Source organism: Exophiala aquamarina (genome assembly GCF_000709125.1).
Source record: "Exophiala aquamarina CBS 119918 chromosome Unknown aczIA-supercont1.2, whole genome shotgun sequence".
Taxonomy (NCBI): Eukaryota; Fungi; Ascomycota; class Eurotiomycetes; order Chaetothyriales; family Herpotrichiellaceae; genus Exophiala; species Exophiala aquamarina.
This window is the reverse complement of record NW_013550586.1, coordinates 1,680,115-1,697,729: the sequence shown is the minus strand read 5'-3', so window position 1 is coordinate 1,697,729 and position 17,615 is coordinate 1,680,115. Positions and strand designations below refer to the sequence as shown.

Here is a 17,615-nt window from a genome sequence, read left to right as displayed (position 1 = left end):
GAGATGCTGGGGATGCCTCCGTCAACATGCATCTCGCGCATCGCATCGAGTCATATTTGACATTTACACTTTCCTGGAGTGCTCGTTTCAATATTTGGTTGGACCAGTCCACCGAACACGAATGGTGGCAATGTAGGTCCCCCCGGACTGCCCCAGATCTCCTCCCATCATCGTACGCACTTTTTGGTGTTCTTCGAGTTCCATGACAATGCCTATATGAAGAAGATGCGATCGCCGCAAGATGGCAACAAAATCTCAAATTCATCATTATAGTATAGTTACACAAACGCAGTTCTTCATCTTCGACCACAGAGATATCGCTAGAATGACTTTCCCTGTCCGACCAGACAACAAGGTCGACCTCGATTGTGACGAGATCGAGCGAGATGAGGTCGAGCAAGTACAGCTCGGTGGAGTCACCTTCACTAAGGAGGAGGAAGCAAAGTTGGTCCGGAAGATTGACCTGTTTCTCCTGCCGACAATCTGGCTCATGTATCTGCTATCCTACATGTGAGTACACTTCTGCTACGTTGGATGCCCTGGAATCACTGGAACTGACTGGTCTCGTCATGATAGGGACCGTACCAAGTGAGAGACGGCTGCCATATCCAACCTGATCGCTATCTAACAATGCTATAGTATTGGGAACGCTAAAATTGCTGGTATGGCTGATGACTTGGAATTGTCCTCCAGCGAATACTCAGTCGCTCTGGTCGTTTTCTTCGTCGGATACGTCATTTTCGAGGCACCAAGTAATATGATCCTTGTCCGAAGTCGTCCATCTCGTTACTTGCCCGCGATCATGGTAATTTGGGGTGGACTGACATGCGCAATGGCTGCTATCAATACCTACCACCATCTCATCATTCTACGTATTTTCGTCGGTATCCTAGAAGCCGGATTTGCACCAGGGATATTGCTCATTATTAGCTCGTGGTACAAGCGAAGCGAGCAATCAAAACGATTTGCTGTCTTCATCAGTGCCGCCATTCTCTCGGGAGCCTTTGGAGGTCTCCTAGCTGGTGCGATCACTGGCGGACTGGAAGGAGCTCACGGCTTGCGTGGATGGAGGTGGTTGTTCATCGTGGAAGGTAAGTCCGCAGAGCCCCTTTTATCCCCTTCCACTGTTATTAATTGTGCAATTAGGCGTTGCCACCATTGGCTGGGCTGGAGTTTCTGGCTTCATTCTACTCGACTTTCCTGCAACCTCCAAGCGATTGACTGAGCGTGAGCGGGCTATTGCAATTGCTCGACTGCTTGACGAGGGTGTCACAGTCCGCACTGAGCATGGGCCAAAAATTTCCAAGGCCAGATCCTTCTGGTTGGCACTGAAGGACTGGAGGACCTGGGGCTTTATTCTGGGCTACATGGGTAAGCATTGCCTTGACACCGAAGTGATCTGCCGACTGACCAAATTTTTAGTCATTGTTGGATCCTCAACTCTCAGCTATTTTTACCCAACATTGGTTCACAACTTGGGATACACATCGACAGTTCAAGCCCAGTATATGACTGTAAGCCGAGGTCCCCAATGTATCGCAGACCAGAAAATTTACTGATTTCACTGGCAGGTCCCGATTTATGCAGTAGCTTTTGTCTGCACTGCAGTGACTGGTTACTTTTCGGATCGTATCCCAACGTGGAGGGGCATTGTGATATCAGCCTGGCTGACGTTCTCAATGATCACCTCGATAATTGTGTGCATTATTCACAATTTTACCGCCCGGTATGCGCTCCTCGTTCTGATGGCAGCGGGTTTGTGGTCTTCAAATGCACTCTCTCTATCTTTCGCCTCTTCGACCTTTGGTTCAATGGAACCAGAAGTTCGAGCTGTTGCACTGGCACTGGTGAATGCAATGGGAAATCTGGCTCAAATATATGGAGCCTATCTTTCCCCTCAGCAGATAGCCCTCAATACGCCATGGGCTTTGGCGTCATCTCTGGCCTTCTAGGTCTTGGGGTAGTTGTGTATGCTGTGATGCATGTACTTGTCAGGAAAGGGAAGGCGTGAAGGAAGACTCTTGATGCTATCGCAAGCCACTACACAGGGGACATTCATCGTTTAGGTATGTTCCTTCCACATCGCTCGCAAGTCGTCAATTAGTGACTTGGGAGCAAACCTGCAATTTTCGATAGATAACTTTAGAAGATCAATGAATTCTTGTTGTTGTGTTACTGTTCGTAAACATTGACCAGCTGCGTAAATTAGTACGTAGGATGTCAAGGAGGGTGCAACTTGCTTACCACCATACAAGCACTGAAAACTGACAAAAGCAGAGGCGGGGTCAGTAGCATGTGGTGCTTTTGCGAGACCGTAAATGGTCCTTGAAGCGTCCCTCAACACATTTTGACATTCATGATATGCAGACACACTTCCTGCAGACGGTTTGTTTAGTGAGATAAGGATTTTAGCGAGGCAATATGTCTGAACCGCCGCCGCATGGGACGGGGGATGGATCCAGATAGTTTGGAACGCGCCCTCTGACTCGCCTGCAGTCTGAATTGGATCGTAAGATGGAGGAAGAGCGGCAAACCAGTCTTCCAGTGTTTGAAGCAAATGATTGCCTTCCGCGAGTCTCTTTCCAAGATCCTGGGATTCAACAGCCTCTTTTGATGCGTAACATATTGCCTTAGCAAGTAGATACACAACCCTTGTTGCAAGCTCATTTGCGTTTAGGGAAGCTAGCGGCTTCTTTGGCCTCCAAATTGTAAGGGTCCGTCTTCGTTCCCGCAATGCTGCCCAGATATCTTGCCTCACCCAGGCCCACCATACTGCCTCTCGAATGCCACTAGATTCGCCGTCGTTATCTTGGGATCTTTGAATCCAAAAGGCACCGCGAAGATGTCGCTCCCATTCATCTTTAGAGCCGTCGAACATTTCATAGGTACTTATCATGATCGCAGTGGCAAGAATTTCTGAGCTGCGTGTGTAGCTCGGGAGCTGCATTGCCCTAGCTAGGTATCCCAGAGTTTCATAGTAATACTGCGTTGCAGCTTGCCTGTGGTGTTTCTGGGGATCAGCAACTCCTGTCGCCGCCGCAGGAGTTGAATTATCTCGATCCTCAGCGTCGAACAACTTCAAGGAGACATACCTAGCAGCGACTGCGAGAAGGGCTTTCATCAAACCAAGGTTTCTCAATGCCAGGTGAGGTACGATGCTGCCAAAGTGCTTTTCTGAATCGAACAAGTCAAGAATAGGTGCGACATCCCTAACATAACATTGCAAGTATAGAGCCTCCTCATCCTGGAGAATAATGGGTTCTGGGGTATTCCAGGGTTCATTGAACTTGGGGTTGCTTTCCCCCCCCAGCTGTTCATATGTACAGTTACTTTCTGTCCCTGCTGTTTTATCTGGCCTCATCAAATCCTCGATTACGTTCTCAGGCACGGCTTGAGAGATACTAGGTCTTCGGGACAGGCTTCTGGGATCGAACTCCCATTGAGTATCGTGATGTAGCAAGGAGTGCTTCTCGAAGTTGATCAAAGCATCCTGAGCAAGAAGATCATACCATTGGAAAGGTGCAGTTCCAGGAGACACGGCCGAGGAAAAAGTGAAGGGTGAGAGTTCGAACTCAGCGAATGAAGCACCATTCCCATACACTCTGTTGTCGAGGAATGGTTCCTGGTTCGAATTTGCTATCCCTCGTGCTGACCCAGTGTCCTCTGGCAAGCCATGCAAGACCTGGAAAGCGTTTGTAATATCGCCTTCACTTCTAGTGACTTGCTCGTCAATACTGGGATCTGTCCGGTTCTGGTCCCTGGTTGAATTGGACGCCCTGCCAGTTCCGACGACACCATCATAATGACACGTCCTGTGCTGCTTCTGGCTGTAGACACATTCTCGAGACGCTTTCGTACATCTCATACAGACAGGTCTACCCTCGTCACATTTGACCCGCCTTTGGCGGCATGTGAGGCTGTTTACGCACCATCAGTCGGAGGGTTGTAGACGCCTGGTGGATAAAATATTGAGTGAGCGTACCAACCTGTTGAAGTCCGCAAACCACGTGCTCGAGACTGTCGCGGCTTCTGAACCCGTGGACTTGCAAGAGGGTCCGTTACGACTTTCACGGCAGCCATAACGACAAGAAAGAATTCTGGTGGGAAGAGAGAAAACGCCTTCGCATCGAGGCAGGAGCAACTGTTGAGTGTAAGCTTAAATGCGGGGTAATTACAGGTCTTGCAGCTCGTAACGAGACAAGCGAGGCAAGCGCCACTCCTATGGCTCAGCGGCCTTGCCATTGCCATTAAGCGAACGCCATGACAAAGTTGACGAGTAGGTGCGAATACTTGTAACACTAAGTACAAGTAAACGAGACGATAATTAGTGCAAAACACATGCTATATACATCTCTATATACCCGCATTTTCTCTTTCTCGTTGTCAATCTCCCTGCTTCATATATGGTCCTGAGGACATAACCCAAATAAGTATTGTGTGTATCAATGAATTTCGCACTAAGCCATAAACGATAGCAAAAATGATCTCTTCCACGAAAGGGAATAAGACATTGAACATTCTGAAAGCCGCAGCGGCCGGATCGTATGGTGTACTTGCCGCAATTGCGTAAGTGTCAAGGAAAGGCCCTTGCAGACATTCCACTAACACTGGTGCTTCTTTCGGTACTATGTAGGTACAATGTCGAGCATATCACCGCCCTAGTACAAGCAGCAGAAGCAAAGCACTCGCCCTTGATCCTCCTCCTGTTCCCATCCACTCTTACACAGCTGCCTTCACTTGTATGGGCGGCATCCGCTGCTGCCAATAGTGCCACAGTGCCGATTTCAGTGCACATTGACCACGCACAGGACAAAAAGCAAATTCGACATGTAATCGATTCGCTCCCGGTCGACTCAATCATGGTCGACATGAGCCACCACAACATATTCGAAAATCTAAGCGAGACGAGGAAATTGGCCGCCCTGTGTCATGCGAAGGGTATTGCTGTGGAGGCAGAGAGTGGACGGATCAATGGTAGCGAGGACGGAATTGCAGATACGGGGGATTTGGAAGGTAAACACTTGGTACCATATAAACGAGCTTAACAGGAAAATGTTCGCTGACGCCAAAACAGCGTTATTAACAAGCGCTACAGATGTTGAAGACTTCCTCGACACAGAGATCGACATGCTCGCACCGTCAGTGGGGAATATCCACGGAGACTACGGGCCAGATGGGCCGCAGCTTGACTTTCCAAGGCTCCACAGTATCGCTACACAGCTCAATGGTCAGGCCAGCCTGGTGCTGCACGGGACCAACGACTTCTCACCAGAGTTGATGAGAGACTGCGTCCGTGCTGGGGTTACCAAAATCAATGTCAACAAGCTGCTATTGGAGCCCTGGAATGAGTACCTGAGAGAGAACTCGAAACATAGATCGCTAACGCAACTGATTGACGAAGGTATTCAAATATTGCGAGCAGAAGCTGAGCGTTGGATTGATATTGTGGGAAGTAGTAATCAGGCATGGGTGACGCAGGCGGGTGTACATACATAGTATACTACATATGTAGTACTAAAAGTATAGTACATACATACTATACATAATAGTGTGTAATACCATGGCCAATACTTACTATATACTACATAACCCAGCTGACTCGAAGACACGACAACTTCACCAGATACATAGTACTATCTCGTAACTGAGATACTGTGTACATAGCAATTGGGTACTGTGTAACTTATGCCTTTCTCGTGCTAATATCAATCTTGATCTGCTAGCTATCTCAGCCTTGCGTTCCTGTGTAGGATACAATATGAACCCTACTCTGTCATGATCTCGTTAGAGCATTCATTTTCATCACCGTTTGTCCTGCCTGTGCTGACAGCCCCTGTTGTATGTCCTTGCGCCACGCTTTCATCATCATCCCGTATCGAGAAACGCCCACAAAAAAGGATACTATGTGCCCTCCGCAAATCACCCTAGAGTATACCGCTGGCAGACCTCACTCACGTGAAGGAACTTCTAACTCATTGTTGTTGTGCAGCCACTCTTTACTCCCCTGGATGAATTTGAATCAGTCGTCCATTTCCGTCGATGCTTTCCTCCACAGCCCTTCATCTCAACGGAGCATTCGCCCGGTTTGTCGTCTCGTTGATGCGGTTTGGCTCGAGTCCATACGCGGATGTCTGCGTAGGGTTCACCATAGGGATCGGTGAGAAGTGGCAAGCTGTTTCTCTCCCATTCTCCAAATTTGAGATCAAGCATCCTTGGTCCGCTTATGCGTGATCCAAAGATAGACTTCCACATTTCGCCGGTGAAGGTACAAATGTCGTCGGCAGATGTGGGAGGATGAACTTTGTTGCGCCCCGGATCATTTGTATCGCCACGGCCGAAGTTGCCGCCACGGACGTGTTTCAAGTCTATGGGCTCCAATCCGCTTGAGTCAAAAGCACTGCCACATGAGTGGAGGGCTCTGATCGCAGAATTCTTAGATCTGGATCTTTGTGCCGTAGTACAGGGAATTAATCGGGTGTCATCTTCGTCCTCCTCGTCTTCACTAGAGTCATTCCATCTATTCAGCGTGTACATGAAAAGCAAGCCGCTGTCGAGGTAAATCTCGAGAGTGTCCAGCTGCATCTTCACTAGCTCTGCCAAGATCGGCTGGTAGTCATTGGCTCTAGGTTGCTTTGATTGCCGCTTCAGGTCAAAGGTGAATGACTTGAGTCGCGGGCATGAAGCTCGGATTGAATGTACATCAGCCAAAGAAATGAACTTTTGTCCATCTGGGTCGTCTCCGATTTCTTCTCGTTCATGAAGTCGCAATACTTCCAATGTGGAACCATGCTGCTGCAGAATGCTTTGCAAGGACACCCTTCCTATCCATGACCAGAGGCTCAATGTTTTCAAAGGTGAGCACGATGATATATATCGTTGGACTGCTTCTGTGGTCTCGGTTGAACATTTTTGGGAACCGAGGTTTAGACTGACATGCTTGAGACCAGGGAGCAGGTCCGCCGCAGTGACGAAATATGAAGTGGAGAGAGAGCCACGGCTGCATTTGAAGCTCTGAAGCTCTGTAAGATTAATATATTGAGACCAATAATCAACGGTGTCTTGCGAAAGCTGCCAGCCATCCAAGGTCAAATGGCGAAGCTTTTTGCGGCCCTCTGTTCTTGAATTATCTTCGTCTGCTGTTTCTGGCCCATCAGATATGACCGAAACAAACTCCAGATTTTCCGCGTTTGAAATGATAAGCCTGTAATCGAAAGAGGTTATGTCATCACCTGACCGATATCTCCGGATTCCAAGGCTTCTCAGGCTGGTTGATTTGAGCAGCGCAGATGCGGCAAGGGGAATTCGTTCAGGGTCGCAATTGTATGACGATTGAGGGATGGTAATCCGAGAGATTCTCAACTCTGCCTTGGGATGATACTTCTCAAGAGCCTCGACAGCACCTGCGGATGGGGAAAAGGTGGGTTTCCATGTCAGGGCTTTGATGTTGCTCGCTTTGGTCAGGATCTCGACGAGCTCATCATCTGCTACAGACTGATTTTTCTTCGATCTAGTCTCACTTGGCCCAATAGTGAGATGGCGTACGCGCTGTAGAAATTCAGAATCTTTACAGTGCACACCGGCTTGGTCTAGATTGAAGGTTGATGCTTGATTGGGCCGCTGGAGAATATATTTCCTGTCCGAGACAATCCAGGACACATGCTTATCAGACCAATTGACCGTGGCACGGCGATACTTGACCAATTTGACGGCATGGTAGAAGTAGTTGCTGACAACACTTAAAGCGGGGATGGTCCCGGGCGACTCATCGTTCACGTATTCTAGGATCTCTGCAATAATCTCTGGTTCTAGATCCACGATTTGGAGGGGTCTCGCAGTCTCAGTGGCCATTGTTAGAGAAACCAAATCTTCACATTCGCAGTGATGTGAACATCAGGAGAAGTACGAGAGGTCAAACATGGTCCTTTTATTGAGTGCTTGAACAGGGATGACAAGCAGGCAGGCATGGGGCCAAATGACCAGCGGCGAGGTAATTTGTGACTCGGATCAAAGTCTTGGCGGCCGCGAGACACGTCTCGCGTCATCTCCAGGCAGACGCGGAATCCCGTGACACTCAAACGCGGAGCATTATTACGCTAGTGTCGTTGAGACTCTCAACTTGAAGTTGCCAACTTCATCCTTTGTCAGGCGAATAAGTCGTGACAAGAAATATTCTCATCTCTTACAGAGTAAGGCCCATCTCTTACGGAGTAATGCTCGACACGCGAAACTATATGTTGATGCTGAACATCTTCTACAATGAGGATGGTGTAGTAGCCTCAACACCCCTCTCACACGCCTCCATGAAGAGATACAATAGATCCATAGTAGGTAATTTTACCCCTAGAAGTTCTGGGAACTCATCATTCCCTTTTTGAGCAGCCAAGCCTAAGAAACCTTAACCTGGTTACGAATGGAAGCGTCCCATGAGCAGTGCTCACAGGTTGTTTGGAGCCACTGGCAGCCTCAAAGTCTGCTCGATAGTTTGGCTCAGACTTAGATGGATGCGCATGAAACAAATGTCAATGGATGAGGGCCCAATGCACCTTATGTATCTACCATACTCCTGACTCTATGCTCTTATTGTGTGTGGGTAAGTCTGTCTAACTACCAGAGTTAGGACAACTGCGTATCAAACAATACGCCTCGCTCAATTGAATCAAAACCCCATGTTCATAAACTTCGTCGTGTGTAAATCGCAGCCCTTCTGACTGTTGTGTGTTGTATAGGCCGCTCCGTGTATACCCAGTGGTTCTAGTGTATCTCAACTCTATTCGTCTATGATTGCCTCATCCCATTCCGAAAGCATGGACTCTTCCAGCAGACTGTGACTTGCCACGTAACTGAAGCCGCCAAAGGGATCCGATTTGCTCAATGTCCTGCTATGACGGCGTGTCAAAGCGTCTATTGCTCGTTCGGTGAAGTCTTTAGAAAAGTTCTCCGCCAATTCTGGGTTAGTAACCAAGGGCTTGATTGGTGGATCGAGTTCTTTCGCCTCAAGCTTCTTCCAGTCAATCTTCCTAAAAAAACGGTGCTTCTTGATAATGTTGATATCATTAGGTCCAACACCAAGGCGCTTCCTAGGCTCCTTGCGTAGTAGTCTTGTGAGAAGGTCTTTGGCGTCGGGTGATAGGAAATATGGTAGACTGAGTTTTTGATGCATGATGTTCTGCTGTATTTTCGTCCAATTGCCACCTCCAAACGGTGGCTTTCCAGTCATGAGATCACAGGCCATTGCACCAAGCGACCACCAGTCACATGCTTTGCCATACCCTGGGCCCCAATCAGATTCATCTGAGCCTCTGATGATTTCGGGTGCCATATATTCAATGGTTCCGACTCCCAGGCTGTTGCACCGACTCCCGCCAGGTGTGCTTGCGTCCTGAATAGCAACCTTGCTTAAACCGAAATCAGTAAGCAACAAATGTCCCTCAGCGTCCAATAAACAGTTCTCCGGCTTCAAATCTCGATATATGACACCAACAGTGTTGTGCAGATAATCCAATGCCAAAACAATCTCGGCGATGTAAAACGCGGCAACTCCTTCTGAGAAGAACTTTTCCATTTCAAGGTGTCGGAACAACTCTCCACCAGACGCGTACTGTAGGATAAGATAGAGTTTCTCATGGTCTTGAAACGCATAGTAAAGATTGACAATGAAAGGATGTCGATTGACACTTTCGAGAATGGATCGTTCTGACTTTGTCGACTCAATCCTCTTCTTGTGGATTTTCAAGAAAGCTTTCGTAAGCTGCTTCTGGGCGAATAGCCGGCCCGTGGCGTTCTGACGTACAAGAAGTACTGTCCCAAACGCACCATCACCAAGACAACGGATTGGAGTGAAGTCTGACGCGGCCATCTTGCGAACTATCATGGAACTCGCCCGCTGATCAGCGTCCAGAGTCGCGAGAGAAGCAGTGCTCGGATCAGTATCAGCCAAAGATTGACTGACAAAGTCTTGATCGATATGAATATTGTAGCTAACCATATCCTCCGTAGCTTCTTCAACCGGGGTATCTGAAGCAGCACTGGCAGCACTACTTGTGACTTCAGAATCCAGGTTGTTCCTGACTCGAGAAGGTTCTCGACTCTGACTGTGTGAATTGAGAGCATCTAGCTGGGCTTTGAGGCTGCTGATGCCTGGAGATTGTGGTCTGAGTCCGGGACTAGCACCAGCCAACGCTGGAAAACGGGGAACTGGTGACAAAACACGGGGACTACCGCTGAATGATGCATCGGAATCCTCTGCTCCTGAGTCGATAGAAGTGAAGCCACGGACTGTATTCAAAGCTTGGGCGGCCTTGGCCTTGTTGTGTCTTTTCTTTTTGCGCTTAGCAGCATTTGTGGAAAGAATAACGCTGCCCTTGACTTCCTGCCTTCCTCGACCTTGATCAAGGTCTGACGTAGATCCATTCATCCGCTCGCCGACAGGAACCGCCTTGGTGGGGGTAGCGGGAGGACTCTTGGTACGGAAAGGGATGATCTCAGGCTCAGTTGTCTCATTTCCAAGAGCGATTGAACCAAGTGCAGACTCGAGGTTGGCAGACACGTCGACGTTTGAGGGCACTTCGCCAGGTCCATCCTGAATTTGGGTCATGACGGGTTGAGTGGTACCGATGCTCATAATGTCGGTGCTTGATATTTCATATATCGTGGTGCGCAGTCTACAAAAGGCTCTCTGACGGATGTGGATGACGATTTTTTCTATTACCGTCCGCCCGTTTCAGGACGGACCGTGCACCGGTAGCCAAACCACTTCGTTTGGAGTTGGAGTGAGGGTGAATGGCACCGAGTGCATATAGGAAGAGGCAGACGATGTTGAATAAGCACGGCCGAGGGTGAAGCAGGCGCAGCTGAGCAAGGAGGATGAATGGAGGCAACGTGATGCAGTCGCAGCGGAACGACCCATTGATTGACGAGAGAGTAAATGGCGACAACAAACAGAGAACTATAAGAAGCCAACGATGATGGTGATGGTGGTGATGATGGTGACAGGAGCAGTCATGGTAGAGGGAAAGGAGAGATCGAGGTGTTTGACGTGGCCGGCCGCGAACGTGGTCAGTGTTGGGCGGTCGGTTTGGTCAGCAGAAGATCGAGAAAATAAATTTGGATGAAACCAGCCACCAGTTTGCCCCGGATCTATCACGTGCCCTCCACATTTTCGAAAGTGTGGAGAGACAAAAATGCCCCTCTCCGCCATCATGTCCATTATTGCATCATATGGACTCCAGGCAATTCTATTTTCTTCGTAAAACATGGACAAAGTAATCTTGAAAAATTTGAGATTCGACTTGGTCGTAGGACTGGATGCATGGCGTCGCTGGAACAAGCCCCAACCAGTCCTCATTTCTCTAGAGGTTCAGCCAGCTTCAAATTTCGAGGCGGCGGCTGCAAAAGACGATGTCAACCTCACAATGGACTATGGCAAGCTGTATAAGAAGATATCTGCTGGACTAGCTCTAGTGGCACAGTTTGCAACGGTACAGATGCTCATTATCCAGATCTCAGACCTTGTCACCGATTATTCGGTTCTAGAGATCGAGATCTTGCTGCCAAAAGCAACTCTGCAATCAAGGGCTGGCGTCCTGTATCGCTCACAATTCGACAGGTCAGCTCTAGATACCCCGGCCTTCAGCTTGAGCATGACCATCCAACAAATTGCTTGCGACTGCATAATTGGTGTCAATCCGCATGAGAGACTTTACAAACAATTGTTGTTCTTCGATGTCAGTGTTCCAGTCGTTGGCTCGGTTGTGCCGATCTCGGATAACGCCGAAGATTCGGAAAAGCTCCATAATATGGTCCAAGAAGTCACTGAGGTAAGTGTTGAGTTGCATAGAATATTTCCCCGGACCCATGTTAATTCTTCCAGCGAGTGGAAGGCTCGTCATATCTCACAGTCGAGGCTCTAGCGACTGCCGTGGCACAGATCGTGACCACGACCTATGGCCACACTATGGCCAAGGTTCGCGTCGAGAAGCCCAGTGCAATCGCCACCATTGAAGCGGCTGCTGTCGAGATCACTCGAAGTAGAAGTTTCTTTGAGAATAAAGACTTCTGGAAAGTCAAGCTCCCATGAGCATTCAGCTTCCTGTCAAATCGACTATACTCAGCCGGGAATTTGATATAGACGCTGTTGCTGCAGCCCGAGATGACACAGCAGACCCACACTCCATTTCTTGCCAAGTCCCTGGCAAGCTTGACCGTGGGATTGCATAAGTATGCGAAGAAGAAAATGATGTCGCAATGCCTGTGCTATGTTCTGGAGGTACCGCGGGTGGATCAAGACTCACATGGTACTCCGAAGAAGAAATTTTCTGCTGTGCAGCTGCGATGTAAGGGGCGAAGAATTGATCAATCGGTCGCCGAGCGCGTTGGGGGCTTCGTCCCATCGCCAACGTGCTATCGGCTTTGGGCCCCCTGGCCAAACGCTTAGTCCGACAGCGGCCTCTTGGCGTGATATTGTCGATAGTCCCGGAGTCATGCGGAGGGACTTTAACATCTGACTTTTTGAGAGGAGTGGATGGCTTCTGAACAGGTGATGAGCCAATAATGATAGCATCGTCTGGAACCTGTCCTTTGTGGATATCCTTCGCTTTTTCCAGTCCCTGGGTTCCTGGGTTTCCTGGAGCTTCGGCGGCATTGTGTGATGTAAAGGATGAGCGATTGACCCGCCCTCTCTGCAGATTTTTGATGGGTTTCCCCAGTACAGCTTGAGAATCTCCTGACGAACTTGAGATGGAAGTGGAAGGTCTAGAGTGCTTTCCATCCAAATTGTCCCTCACTTCGTTGATACTGAACTTGTCCTCCAACTCCTGGGAAAGCTTTTCAACAGTCTTCGACATCGCTTGCTCCCTCTCATGCTGACCACCAAGCTTGTTACTGTTGAAATAATCCTTCATTTTGGGCGACGAGTCAAATACTTGTCGCTGTCTCCTCGCCTTTGTTGGGGTCCTGGGTGCTGGTGGTGCTTTCCTTGTGCGTATAGTTCTTGCTGTTGTCGACCCAGATGCCTCTGTGGCTTGGCGAGACTCTCTATCAGGCTCCCTTGATGCAGCCATATAATGCACTATGGATCCTGAGGGCATACCACCAGCCAGCTTTTCATGGGGAGGGTCATTTTGCCTTCGAGATCTACGAGTCGGAACTTTCTTTGGGCGAGCTTCGAGCTCCATTTGACTTCGGTTCCACTCCTCAACGCTGTGTCGCGCACCGGCTGTTACAATGGCCTCAGCGATCCACATCTTTTCGGGATTGTGTGGCAGCCAGGGAGAAACGTTGCGTGGTTTGGCTAGGCCAGGAGGAATGTTATCTTTCTCCAACGCATCTCTCGCTTCTGCACTGACCCCCTCGTCATCCTCATCAGCAAGGCTCGCCAAGTATTCTGGACTGTCCTCCTCTGCATCAAGATCGAGCCCAACAACATCAGCTGGAATTACAGTCACCCTAAGCTCTGGAATTCCATCACTTATGAAATGTCTCCGCCGTTCGGTGATCTGCTCTGCTGAGGTGATATGATTTCTCAGGCCACGTCTTAGAAGGTTGGCCAATAGCGCGGGAGCCGTGACTCGCACAAATTTCCATGCACCTGGTTTGTAACACCATTCGAAGGTATCAGCCGCATAGTCTCTTAGGCCTTTCATATCAATCTTGCTGTCCCAAACCGCCTGCCATTTCTTCTCCAATTCTGACACTTGGTCATCAGAACTGATTGCTGGGGTCATGTAGAAACCCAATATTCGCTCGTCTGGGAATCTGTCGGGAATTCTGACAGTCTTATGTCGGGTTTTGAAATGGCCGCTTTCGTTCGACTCTAGCTCATATTGAAGCCGTTCACGCCATTCAGCGACACCGGCCACGTCGCGACTTCGTATCAGGTCGAGTAGGTCCGTGCCAAATCCGGCTCTGGCAGCTTCGCAAGCTAGCCCAGGCCCAAAGCCAGGTATTCCGGTCTCGTCATAGTCCCCACCGCTGAGCAATGCAACCAAGATCATCCCGTCCGGGTCCAGGCCTGATATATCTTTGATTCGGCGTTGGTCGAGAATATTGACATGAGTTGGGGATTTATTGTGTTTCGTAGCTTCTTTCGACCAATCTCTGAGCGTAACAGTTGAACCAAACATGATAGCATCAACATCTTGACTCATTACCGCATCAACGACTCCAGACCTCTGCAACATAGCACATTCTGCTTCTGCCTCGCCTGGAGCTGTGTGACAAGGAAATCGAAATGCGTGTATGAGCCTCTTTGAAGTCTCATTCGGAATGCAGGTGCCATACCTCGATACAGTCTTACCCCTCTTGGTGAGAGGCTTGTTTTTCCCATCATAAACGAAAACTGGCTGAATCGGCAGTGCAAGTAACTTTAACAACTTATAGAACAACGTCCTGAGGGCAGGGTTCTTCCCACCTTGGCCTGCTTGATTCTGGAAGTTCCATATTGCTGCATCTATGGCTATACGATAAGGGCGTTGAGATCTTTCGAAATGTTCTACAGCGAGTTTTGCCAACGCCACCCGTTCTCCCTTCCCGATTTCTTTTAGTATGCTACGAATGTTAGCGAACGTAGTTTTGGGATTAACTTCACCCTTACCCGGGTATCCCCATAATACCGTCGGCTTGGGCAGCTCGGATGTTCCAATTTAAGATCAATTGTCGGCTCAGCATGCACCTACTGTAGTGCTCTTGTTGTTTGTTGACGTCCAGGTGTTGAAGCGATCGTCGGATCCACTTCGGCTTACGCGTAGTCACGTGCATCTAACACGGCGGAGCATACTGCTGCCAAGCCGTCATGACAATTTACAGTAATGCAGATTTGCTTACGGGCCGGGCTCCTTCACAGCTTCAAGTTGTTCGCCACATCCAAAGAGATGGAGCGACTCACCGATTCTGATCGCATCTTCCCCAGGTATGGACCTAGTGTTTATCAATATCCTACCAGTGACCACCCCCTTCTTATCTCGGCAACAGGTGGCAAAGGGTCCATCCATACTCCTCGAATTACGTGTCAATCTGTCTTCCTTGCTTCCACATCACTATAAGTGGGGACGTTGCATGGCTTCTCAGCAGCACTTCTTCGACAGGACGAACACCGTCGCACTGCACTGGACCACGTAACAATACCTCTCCATTCTTCAGCAAGCCACTCCTTCATTAGCCTTAAATACTTACCCAGTAGTAAGTAGCCATGACCCTTGGATCGTATCGAAAGCTTGAGTGTGGAGCCTTTGCGGCTGAACAGCTTTCAGGGGGCCCGCACGGGCCGAGCAGCGTTTCCAGGATATGTACTCCGTACTCCGTACTCGTATGTACTCTCTCCCGCTGCTGTTCCAGACCCCATCTTACAGTACTTTTTGTTTTGATTTTTAGGTAGGACCGTTTGTTTTCAAGATCTCCATAGTATATTTCAACGAATAGTTCGGTTCAATAATGACACTCGTGTGGTGACAATGGTGGGTCTCTGTCAGCAGAAGTCGTTTCCAGAAGAAGGAAAGGTTTTATACAAGCCTTTGCGTGGTTTTAGTCAAATTGCAATGGCGTCTTCCCCTGGCTGATATTAGGAGAATCTCCCAAAGCCACTGGAATGACTAATAACCCATTAATAGAAATGATCCAGTGTCCCTCTTACACCTCTTCAAACTCATTTAAGCCGCCATACCTCGTGTTCGATGCTTGCAAGGCTGTGTGCCTTTCTCTGCGAATATGGAAACATTCAGTAAGCAGTATCGCGACTACCAACCGATCGAGGGTCAACAAACCCCAGTATGGCAGCAACAACATTTCCAAAACGGGCGGTTTGCAGCCTACGCCCAGCATCATGACACATCGACCACATACCAGTCACCAGCAAGCCAAAGCCTACCCTGGCAGGGAAAGACGATGGCTAACGATAGTCTTCCGCTGATCGCGGTACATTCAAATACCCCTCGATCCAGCTCTAGAGAGTACGAGGAGGCCAGCCAAAGATTTCGATTCGATTGCGCCGCTCTGACCCTCTGCGTCTTTGTCTGGCTATTGATTGCTGCTTCTGTGGTCGGCTTGATCTCCTTGACAAAAGCAAAAGCGAATTCTGCTGGATGGATCGATGGCCAGACTGTTGCAGGTTCGTTTGTGTTCCTGCTGGGGTTCAGCGCCATCTCTGCTACAGTGAACGAAGCGTTGATCGACCGGGTCTGGAGGCGGATCAGAACTCACGCTTTACGTGGTGAGATTAGTGGTGACCGTTTGCGCGCAGCCAATTTTCAGTTGGCGGACGCTTTGAAGAGACTATTTACGGGAGAAATATCCCGGAGAGAACTCGGAATATTGATAAGCACGTTCTTGCTGAGATGGGGCGGTGCGGCAGCCTTCTCGTGCCTCCAGCTCACAGTGCAGATTGAAAGAAACTCGGATAACCCTGCATTGTTCCTTACACACATTCGGCTCATGTGGGTTCCTGTCCCCCTAGTCTTGCACATTTTCTCCATTTTCGCTGGTCTTGCGTTCAGTGGACTTCCCCCATGGTCATTGTTTTTCAACAGATGGGACGAGGAGATGGTCCTCACAGCTTACCGTCGATACCTTGAGATTGTGCCATACGGCTCAGCGGCAACGTCCGAACAGGTTGCCGTACTGCTCGACCGGACAGCATTGCAGCCGAAAGATTTTTCATCCCTAGCTGTTGACCATAGACCAGGCTTCCAAGCTGGCCAAAAGATCAAAGGTACATTTTGGGGGACTTTGATGATCATTATCATCCCGAGTCTTCTTTACCTTTATCAACGGTATGCGGACGAAGACGACATTCCAGTGACACGATTCATATATTCACTTGGCATCACCACCTTCGCCACCGGATATACGCTATCCCAGAACTTTGTCATCTGGACACTAGGCCTGGAAGGCATCACGGGCACTCCACGCAGCGACACGAACGGCCTCGGCACAACATCCGGAATCATGCTGTTAGTCAAAGCAGTGCGACAACGCCGACCGATTAAAGTCTTCTTCCTCTACTGTATCTTTTGGTTGCATGCTATAGCGGTCCGCTTCGTTCTTTTCGCCTACCTCTGGCTCCTTTCCGTGCAGAAAACAGTCCCTGAGCAAGTCAGTCAAAGCTTGGATGACTTGAGATGGGCGATGAGGATGTTTTGGCCTGTAGCGCTATGGATGTTTATCCTGCCACCGTTCGCCATTTGGTTCATTGTACCCTTCAACGCGCCTCTGGCCGCCCTGGACGGTTGGCGGATCGCGAAGATTCTTGAGGGCGCTACGCTGGGGAAGGGTATGTATGGTGTTGAGGGCCCCGAGGGACGGGGAAGGGCAAGATGGGGAATGAACACACGGCCATTTAAGAGGGAGATATTGCTATGATGTCACGTATTGTTTGGTGTACATTACGGGCAAATGTTATATACATGTAGATTTTAGGCAGGGGGCATTTCATGGAATGCCTGGATGGTGCGTTTGCGGTGCCAACGGAAAAGCATAGATATGTAGTGATATGAGCAGTTCTGCGTGATAATACATAAATGCATATTCGTATCTACTATACCACTACCTGAATCGGGAGTTGATTGGAATCTCTTTCCGGTAGGACTTTCTATTAATATTTTTCTCCCAACCTGCATGGTTTTTGG

General features: G+C 49.1%; 6 protein-coding genes across 6 annotated transcripts; 2 read left to right on the top strand and 4 right to left on the bottom strand.

Annotated features, from left to right (window-relative positions):
* Nucleotides 1-325: 325 nt before the first annotated feature.
* A1O9_02436 (uncharacterized protein) lies at nt 326-1,952 on the top strand (the record flags this gene model as incomplete). The annotated part of the gene is made up of 6 exons (XM_013408010.1): nt 326-510; nt 577-588; nt 640-1,091; nt 1,147-1,371; nt 1,423-1,514; nt 1,572-1,952. 6 exons carry the CDS (start codon nt 326-328, stop codon nt 1,950-1,952), a joined length of 1,347 nt encoding a protein of 448 aa, XP_013263464.1.
* A 110-nt stretch (nt 1,953-2,062) lies between these two features.
* On the bottom strand, nt 2,063-3,865 carry A1O9_02435 (uncharacterized protein; the record flags this gene model as incomplete). Its single annotated transcript, XM_013408009.1, has 1 exon — nt 2,063-3,865. One exon carries the CDS (start codon nt 3,863-3,865, stop codon nt 2,063-2,065), a length of 1,803 nt encoding a protein of 600 aa, XP_013263463.1.
* A 615-nt stretch (nt 3,866-4,480) lies between these two features.
* Nucleotides 4,481-5,496, top strand: A1O9_02434 (uncharacterized protein; the record flags this gene model as incomplete). Its single annotated transcript, XM_013408008.1, has 3 exons — nt 4,481-4,566; nt 4,634-5,013; nt 5,075-5,496. 3 exons carry the CDS (start codon nt 4,481-4,483, stop codon nt 5,494-5,496), a joined length of 888 nt encoding a protein of 295 aa, XP_013263462.1.
* A 522-nt stretch (nt 5,497-6,018) lies between these two features.
* A1O9_02433 (uncharacterized protein) lies at nt 6,019-7,845 on the bottom strand (the record flags this gene model as incomplete). Its single annotated transcript, XM_013408007.1, has 2 exons — nt 6,019-6,365; nt 6,504-7,845. Coding segments are annotated over 2 exons (1,689 nt in total), but the record flags the coding sequence as incomplete, so codon positions are not given.
* Nucleotides 7,846-8,767: 922 nt separating this feature from the next.
* On the bottom strand, nt 8,768-10,621 carry A1O9_02432 (AGC/RSK/RSKP70 protein kinase; the record flags this gene model as incomplete). The annotated part of the gene is made up of 1 exon (XM_013408006.1): nt 8,768-10,621. One exon carries the CDS (start codon nt 10,619-10,621, stop codon nt 8,768-8,770), a length of 1,854 nt encoding a protein of 617 aa, XP_013263460.1.
* Nucleotides 10,622-11,940: 1,319 nt separating this feature from the next.
* A1O9_02431 (uncharacterized protein) lies at nt 11,941-14,754 on the bottom strand (the record flags this gene model as incomplete). Its single annotated transcript, XM_013408005.1, has 4 exons — nt 11,941-12,252; nt 12,291-14,206; nt 14,294-14,544; nt 14,591-14,754. 4 exons carry the CDS (start codon nt 14,752-14,754, stop codon nt 11,941-11,943), a joined length of 2,643 nt encoding a protein of 880 aa, XP_013263459.1.
* Between the last annotated feature and the right edge of the window lie 2,861 nt (nt 14,755-17,615).